The 8569-nt window shown below is 45.2% G+C and overlaps 1 protein-coding gene across 2 annotated transcripts; it reads right to left on the bottom strand.

Annotated features, from left to right (window-relative positions):
- Positions 1-930: 930 nt before the first annotated feature.
- Positions 931-4492, bottom strand: LOC103679723 (CDKN2A interacting protein). Of its 2 annotated transcripts, none has more exons than XM_040643372.1 (3): positions 4047-4492; positions 3477-3607; positions 931-3045 (listed from the first exon to the last, which is right to left on the bottom strand). In XM_040643372.1, the coding sequence occupies exons 1-3, from the start codon at positions 4316-4318 to the stop codon at positions 1697-1699; spliced, it is 1752 nt and encodes a 583-aa protein (XP_040499306.1). In that variant the 5' UTR covers positions 4319-4492; the 3' UTR covers positions 931-1696. The 2 variants fall into 2 exon arrangements, with proteins under 2 accessions (XP_040499306.1, XP_040499307.1); XM_040643373.1 differs by having other exon boundaries at positions 2908-3045; positions 3508-3607.
- Positions 4493-8569: the final 4077 nt, after the last annotated feature.

Genomic DNA, 8569 nt, shown 5'->3' with positions numbered 1-8569 from the left:
ATTAAACAATGTTTTTACACTAAGCAACTTCCTCCAATTCTACCATATCAAAAGGTTACTATAATTTAAAATATTTTCAATAACCTTTATACTAACTTGAAACACGCCAACTTAGGAAATTACCAAACCACCTAATTAGACACATTACAGAAATTTATTTATCCTTTGTAGTATTTGGCTCACTCTTCCAGCAATCATTGTCCCACAAAATACACATTCCAGGACTGGGGAAGTAATTAGAAGTGTTTTCGTAACATTCATGTTATTGCTTCTCACAACGTATAAAGGCAACCCATTTACAGAATATGGACTTTGGTATCTAATTTAACATCCTCAAAACTGAATCACTGAAGATTATCTTGTAAAATGAAAGCCAGTCATTTTAAGTATGTAAGTATCCTTGTCTATTTCTAGAATGTAAAATAGAAATAACTTCTGCATACTTAAAATTGTGCTACTTATATTCAATTTTCCTACCCTGATACAACTAGCATATCAAAGATCACTTCTTGATTTTTCTCTATACATTACTGCCAACACTGCTCGATGTGCAGCAGCTAGACAGAAGGCCATAAAGACAACATTCTGGGCCAGAGTTTAAAGAAAAATGAAACAATATACAACAGAGTAATAGTCAGAATCACCTAATAGACATAGGATTCCGTTTCATTACTAACAAACGTAATTCAACTGAAAAGCTCATTTGAGCTGCACACGGCTCTCCATTGTCCCCAGTACACGTCTAGCTTTGTAAATAAAAAAAAACCATCTAGCTCTAGATCTGCAAACTGTAACTCCTCTATCCATAAAAGTTGCATATCAGTTATGAAAAATGACCTGATTGTAATTTATAATGACTAGTAGTGGGAAGCCCATTTCCAGGAATTGGTTCTTAGAGGGGGGAAAAAAAAACACGACTTCTTGAAAAGGTAAAATAGCTTAAAGCATTTAATATCTAAACAAATCAATCTGTTAATAGTAGTCACAAAATATGCTTAATATAGAAACCCACATTTATGTCTTTAAGAAAAAGTGTAAATTGTATTTTACCTCAAACATAAATTAACCCATTTAAAGAATCTGCAGCGGTCAAAATCATGGTGAATTTTAAACGACTTCAGAATAAAATAACCTTAAGTACTTTATACTGCTTTATATCTAAAAAATGCTTACAACTTCTCATAAAAATAGTCTGAGGCAACTATTTTTTTTTTTATTCCTTAACAGACACGTTCAACATTATGGGCAACATTCTTAAAACCTTAAGCTTCACAGACTTCCAGACATTCAAATACTATGGTCCCCTTTTCTTTGATGTGGAGGTTTATTCAGCTAGGGAAAAAAAAAAGCACGGTAGACAATACATTTTCACCAAGTTGAAAGTAGTACAAAAGTTTTAAGATTCTACAGAACTACACATCGTACCTAATGAATCATTAAAAATAGAAGACAGTATTTTCTTCAGCAAATAAAACAGCATACTGGTATGCTGTCAATGCAGACTTTTTAATACGTACTGTCATTCATAAATTATTTACAACTTCTACTGTGTGAAGAGAACTAGAATGTAAATTTTCTGCAAAACTGGAAAAAAGCAATACAAAATTTGTGAAAGCCTATGTTTTATATTATACAAAAGTAAGCCAGTTTTTCTCTTCAAATACCAGACATCATATGCAGTGGTATTTTGGACACATTATAACAATTCTTGAGGATGTTTTAATGCTGGCGGCAAGTTTACAGGCCTTGATTCTTCATCAAGGAGTACCAGATCTTCTATTTCGCTGCCTCTGTATTTCCTTTTACAGATCTTTACCACTACCTTCTTCTTCAGAAATAACTTCAGTGCTTCTCTTGATGCAACAGCTTTTGCATTTTCTTTGCTTTTTCCACAGCCAGTGCCCAAATACACAGACTTGCATCTCAATTCACAAACAATACTTTCTTGGGAGCTTTTATTTTGAGGCAGATCTGCTAGTTCTTTTAGTGGAACAAAAAACACATCCAGTGTTGCCTTCAGAGCTTCAATAGCTGCGTTTAGGAGCTCGCCATGATTCACATTGGGACTAAAGCCACCAACAGCTACCAACTTCCATGCCACCGTCTTATACAGTCTGTTGAAAAAAGGTTGCTTCTGTTTCACATCTTCATTGGTTAACTTGCAACAAGAAAATTTGACAGAACTCTCACTCGACTGTGATGTACTTTTAGAAGGCAACTGTGATGTGCTGGTCTGAGAACTACTCTTGGAAGCCAGCTGGGACACACTTGCTAAGGAAGTGCTTTTAGGAACTAGAGATCCACTGGTTTGGGAGCTGCTCTTGGAGGCTAACAGCGACGCAGCTACCTGCGAAGTGCTTTTGGAAGTCAGCATCGATGTACTTGTCGATGTGCTGCTCTTGGGAGTTAGTAAGGATGTGCCTGATGAGGAACTATTTTTAGAAAGAGATGCTGAAACACTTGCCTCTGAACTAGTTTTGGAGGTTAACCCACCTGCAGCTGTCTCTGAACTAGGTTTAGAAGACAACAGTGGCAACTCTCCTTCTGAGCTTCCGGAGGAGCCCAACAAAGGCACCTCAATCTCTGAGATGCTTTGAGAAGCTGAGACTGAAGAGCCTTCCAAAGCACTCTTATTAGGTGATCCACTTTGTTGTCTGGAATCAGTAGATTGGGTCACATGACTATTCACACTGGATTTCAACAACGAAGAAACAATCGATGCCGAACCATGTTTCTCTAGAGCTTCTGATTCAGAAGCTTTTCCAGACCCTGCCGCTGTTACCTGAGAGGAAATGCTGCTGCTACTTTGGCTGGAAAGGGACCGATCTCCATCACCTGTAGAGCTATTCTGACTCGAGGTGCCAGAGCTTCGAGTGGAGTTCCCACTACTCTCTGATTTCGTAGATGCCCCTGTACACGCTGAGCTGTTCTCCTGCTGAGCTGACGCACGTTCTGTTTTGGCAGAAATTTTTCCATGATCTTGCTCAACTGCAGAATTGTTTTTTCCTTCTAAGATTCTTTTTTTCGCTGGCTCTTCTACCCCTTCTAAAAAGAAGGAAAACAGATATGTGACTAAGTCTAGCTCATACATATCAGCTGAAAATTTACAAGACAGATACTTGTTAAAATAAAGGCACAAGGCAAAAATATTTCAGGACTAGTAGTTTCTTTAAAAAGTGTGAAATAACTTCATTAATTTCTTAAAACAGTGTCGAATAACATCATTTAATTTCTAATATTAAAAAAATCAACAGCACAGACAACATTTGACACTTGAAAATCTAAAGTAGTCAAAGGGAACTATCAAAACCAGGGCCTAAAACACACAACACATAATTTAGGTTTAACATTCCAAGTTGATTAATAACATTGTAAAAATTCTAGCTTGTTAAAAAATTAGTAATAACAATAATTCCTAATTATATCAAACTTATGTTCTAAACTCCTATGTATGTTCACATCTATGATCTGCTAACCATTGCTACTCGATATCCCTCTTTTCTTCACCTTGGCAACCAGTTCGTCTCTTGTTGTATGGATTGGAGCATCTGTCACTTTGATGCCTTCAGCCATACTAAGTATTTTATCCATAACTTTTTGTGGGTACCTGAAAAAGAAAAAGACACTTTTAAAAAGTGTTTTTTCTAAACTACTACTCTGGATGTGCAAAAACAGGCCACAGGAACTGCATTTCCTGGTTGTAATCAAGAAAGTGTACCAACCGCCAGGAACTTTGTTTCCTGGAACCCCAGAAACAAATGCTCCAGGGCCAGGGAGGCGGGGTCCTTCCTCACCAATCCTTAAATTCAGCGTCCACCACGCGAGCGTTGTCAACCAACGACCCCACCAGCCGCCCCCCACCCAACCGGGTTAGGCTCTTCATCATGTCGGCTTCTGGCAGAGACGCCCTTCTCACCCTTAGAGGGCAGCCAGTCCCGCAGATTCCCGCGCTTCACAACTTCCCCCTCCCCGCGGAGGCTCCGGGCCCGGGTCCGGGGGCGGCAGACAAAACCGAGAGGGCCGGTCAGGGACGCTTCCTCACTCACCGGCACCCGAGGAAGACGTGGTTCGCCCAGGCCATGGAGAAGGAGATGAGCTGCTGCAGCTGCCGACCGCGGGTCCCGCTCTCGGCGTCGGCAGCTTCCTCCGTGTTAGTGGCGGCAGCGCCGCCAGTCGGGGCCAGGTCCCCGGCGTTGCGGAGCAGAAACTCTCGGCGGTGGCGCCAGTGTTTGTCAGTCTCGCCGTCGCAGCGCAGCGTCTCCACCCAGGCGGCCACCCGCGGGTTCTGGCTCAGGTACTCCGACACCTCCTGCGCCATGTTGGGCCTGCAGGTCGCGGAGGCCGCGAGCAGACGCTGCACCGGGAAAGAGGCGGGGTGCGCGGGTGCGAGCGGCCCTGTCACTGCGGCCTGCACCGGCGGCCCTCCAGAGAACGCCCCTCGGGAGGCCCAAACGCCAAACAACAGCGCCCGCAGCAGCTGAACCGCCCACTTCCGCCCGCCGCCGGCTCCTTCCCTTTTATAGCCTCGCCGCCGCCGAGCGCCCGCGCGTCCTTCCGGCGCGAGCCGGCTCTCCCAGGACGCTTTGCGGCGCCGGAGCGGCCGCGACGCCCTGGCCCGGCCTGGCGGCGGAGGCGGGCCCGCGGGGGCGGAGGGGGAGGGTGGGGAGCGAGCGCTCGCGCCTCCCGCCCCGCGAGGGCGCGCCCCGCAAGTGGGTGCGCCCGGGACGCCCCGGTCTCCCGCGCCAGCCCTTGCGTTCCGGCTCGGCTTTGTGACGCCGCGCGCGCTCCCGCCGCCCCCCTCGCTCCCTCCTTCCGCGGGCCCGCGGCGTCGCGGGGGGTGGAGGCCTGGAAGGCCGGGGCGGCCGAGGGCGGCCGGGCCGGGGCGGGCAAAGCCCTCGCGTGCCGTGGCGTCCTCGCGGAGCCGGGGCGGCCGAGTCGAACGCGAGGTGTGCGCGCCTCGGGCCGCAGACGCTGGTTTAGAGCTGGGCCGAAATAAACAAAAGCTCGCCTCCATCTTTTGATCGTGTCAGAAAACAGCTTCCCCGCTCTTTTGAATGTGGACGAGCGGAGCCTTCGGGGGTCGTCCCAGACGCGGGGCATTTAGGAATGTTAAAGACTCAACATGTTAAATAGTAACAATGATGATAGTAGGGTCAGACGATTAATCCGGTTTGCTGTGCCCGTGGAGTCGTCTTTGAAACTCGCCCGTGCCCCGCAGGGTTGGGTTTGGTTCGCAGAGCGCAACCCAGGCGATCCCGGCTTCCTCTCGCGTGGGGTTCTGGTTAACTTAACAGCTGGGCCCAGGGCGATCGTACTGTTCCCGTAAAGTAACAAACAGTAACCCCCAACTGGACAAATAGCCAGGAGGCAGCTTGGAAAAGTGCCTGCGTATCTCTGTCGCCCCATTTCCCCCATAGAGCTTTTTTTTTTCCTTGCATTTTTTTTCTATTTTATAATGTCCACATTTAGAACATTACCGCCGGCTTGCTTATCGTTACGCTTCCAATTTCAGGTATCTGTGTTTTCAAGATGAATATATTTTAGTAAGTTAAAATAAGTGCTGTGCAATAATGATAGATTACGAAGTAAAAATTTTCTTCCATTAAATGTTCGTGGACTTCGATTCAGAAATGCTTGACTCAGAATAATCAAACCAAAAAAAGTCACTTAAATGGGATTAAGATTTTTTTAAACGTTATTTATAATCAACATCCAACTATTGCATGAAAATTACACTGCCGACTTTCCTGTTACACCAAGTGAAACTTCGCAAAAACATAGGCACCAAGGAGTTTTGAAGCTTAGGATTTTGCTTCTGATTTTGTTCTTCTTTCCTCCTTTACACTGAAAATTTCTGAAACTTGAGAGGGGTCAAAGCCTGCAGAAATCTGGCAATTTAAAAGGCAAGAAATGTTATGGGTTTTGCTTTCATGAATTCTTCGGCGCGGGGGAAGATGGCAAGTAAAAGAATCTGTGATTACATACCTAGATCCTATGTGTGCATTTTAAGCCAAGAATTTTCTCACTTATTTTCTTGTACCCATGGTGCCTTCTACCTATGGGTTTCATTTCCTTGAGGGGAGAATAATGCCTGAGTTCCAAAATAATTCTTAAAGTTATAATAAAAGCAATATGGTCTGAAAGCTGGAGTACTTTTCAAGAGCCAGGTGCTTGACAAAAAGAAAAGATACATGCATTTTTCTTTTTCATTCTTAAAAAGTTGACTTTACATATAGAGAGATTCAGGATGTAGACCATGGACCACGAAGTTAAGAAGAATGGTATATATTTAAAAGGAGAAAAAGAAAATGCCTTCTCACCCTATGGAGACAAATTCCTTTTTGGGCCATGGGAGGAATTCAGAGAAAAAAGGTAAGAAGAGAATTTAGGAAAATGAGTGTGAGTGAAGGAGAAGGTGAGGGGGGAAGTATTATTGGCTCTTTCTAGACCCTTGGGAGAAGACAGCCCATTTAGTGCCCTGAGCCACCTTGGGTTGGGCTTTAGAAGAGTAGAAATGAGCACAGAGAGAGCCTTTTAGTGCTCTAATAACCAAATGTACCGCCCCCTGCCTTCCCCCCAACACACTCTCTCTCTCTCTCTCTCTCTCTCTCACACACACACACACACACACACACACACACACACACACACACGTCTCTCACAGGTCCTAGAGGAATCCAAAGGAATCCAAAAAGTTCCAGAGAGAGGCTGGAATGCTGAGGTGCTTCCCAGGCACCATGATCCAAATGAGGCCAGAGGATTGGATGGCCCTCGTTGCAAAGGCCCAGCAGCTAGTTCTTAACAAGTCATCGGGCCCCTGAGATCCGCGTAGGGCCAATCAATAGGGGAGAGCCCTTAAACTCCCCGCTGGTGACCCATGTGCACTGCTTGTATTGGGAGATCAGAGAGTTCACTCTCAGTAGGTCTTACAGGGAAGAAAGCACAGGAAGAAAAGTACAGAGACGATGCTAGGATGATACCTAAGCCTCTCCCCTCACTACTGTCCCTACAAGAAACCTGATCAGACAAGGACAGAGAGAGAATCCTAATAAAGTGAGAAACATTCACCACCCAATTGTGTTTTCAGCCAAGGGCCTGAATTGTCTTAATTTCATGAGATTAAGTTTTCCACTACAAGGAGAAGCACATTCATTAAAACTGCCCCTACATTATGTCTCTGAAGAAATCCAGTAAAATCTCTTGATGGCAAGCTGGCCTTTGTGCAAGATGGCTCCCCCATGGAGCAACCCGGAAGGACGTCTCCCGCTCCTGAGGGTGACTGCAGAAACAAGCAGAGGACTGAGGGAGAATTAGGCACGAAGGGGTGCATGCGGAGTATAGCGGGCTGTGTAAAGCATATACCCTGGTCAATGTCACGGCTGAGGTTATGGCTTGACTTGAGAAACATTCCACAGTGAAGGGAAAACTTTTACACAAAACAATCTATGAGGTCACAAGTTAGTCAAATCACAGTGAAAAGATGAAGTGTCCTGAAAGTCAAAGAAGAGAATGTTTTAAGAAGACAGTAGTCCCTGGGGCGCCTGGCTGGCTCAGTCGTTAAGCGTCTGCCTTTGGCTCAGCGCCTGATCCCAGGGTTCTGGGATGGAGCCTGCATCAGGCTCCCTGCTCAGCGGGGAGCCTGCTTCTCCCTCTCGCATGCCCCCTGCTTGTGTTCCCTCTCTCACTGGCTCTCTCTCTCTGTCAAATAAATAAATAAATAAAATCTTAAAAAAAAAAAAAAAAAAAGACAGTAGTCCCCTGCGCCAGTAGCTGGGGAGAAATCAAGGAAGAGGAATAGGGCTGTTAAGGCATCTAGAGGTTGGAACCATTGCTGAGCTTAGCACGAGTAGTTCTGGTGGAGTTGTTGGAGACAGACTCACCACGGGAGTGAGTTCAGGAGTAGGAAAAGGAGGCATTGGACTGTGAAGGAGAGAAGAGAGGGGAAGCCCTAAAGGGTCATGGCGTCCAGGCAGCTTTTAGTAAGATGGGAGTAGCTTGAGTGCATCTGTGCCTGGGAGGAGCCGGTGGAGGGAGAGTTTGGGGACACCGACGAAAAAAAGGATAACAATCTCTGAAGGAGTGGAAGGGGCAGGGATCCTACACACAGGTAGAGAGATTAAGCTCAGGTGGAAGGAGAAACACTTCCCCCGGTTTTCAAAGAAAAAAAGGGTTTGTAAGTTTGGAGGTGGGAAGCTGAGATGGAGCCCATGTGATGGAGAATGCTGGAAATGGACACTCTAGATAGGGAGCAAGCTGTCTAGAGGAACAGAGTTTTTAAAGTTTTGGCCAGTTTTTAAAAAATTATTAATTATACATGCTCGCAGAAACGAAACTTTTAAAGGGAAATGAAAGGCATAAAATGAAGGTAAAAATCTCTCTCCCTTCTCATCCCTGGTGCCACTCTAAAAATAACAGCATTTATTTGCAAATTCATGTCATCTCTATCGTCGTTTCTTCGGGCAGTAATTTTCATAACTGTAAGTTATTTGCTAATGTTTCTATTTCTTGATTTCTCAACTTTAAGAAGTACTTATTCCACCTCTGAATGTGAGAGGTGATAAATCCATAT

The sequence above is a fragment of the Ursus maritimus genome, unplaced genomic scaffold (genome assembly GCF_017311325.1).
Source record: "Ursus maritimus isolate PB19 unplaced genomic scaffold, ASM1731132v1 scaffold_28, whole genome shotgun sequence".
Lineage (NCBI taxonomy): Eukaryota > Metazoa > Chordata > Mammalia > Carnivora > Ursidae > Ursus > Ursus maritimus.
This window is presented reverse-complemented; position numbering and strand designations above follow the sequence as displayed.

Coding starts and splice junctions, on each gene's coding strand:
- LOC103679723 (XM_040643372.1), bottom strand. CDS start 4,318: ATGGCGCAGGAGGTGTCGGAGTACCTGAGCCAGAACCCGCGGGTGGCC. Junction 3,608..4,046: donor CACGTCTTCCTCGGGTGCCG/GTGAGTGAGGAA, acceptor TTTCTTTTTCAG/GTACCCACAAAAAGTTATGG. Junction 3,046..3,476: donor AGGGATATCGAGTAGCAATG/GTTAGCAGATCA, acceptor CCTTCTTTTTAG/AAGGGGTAGAAGAGCCAGCG.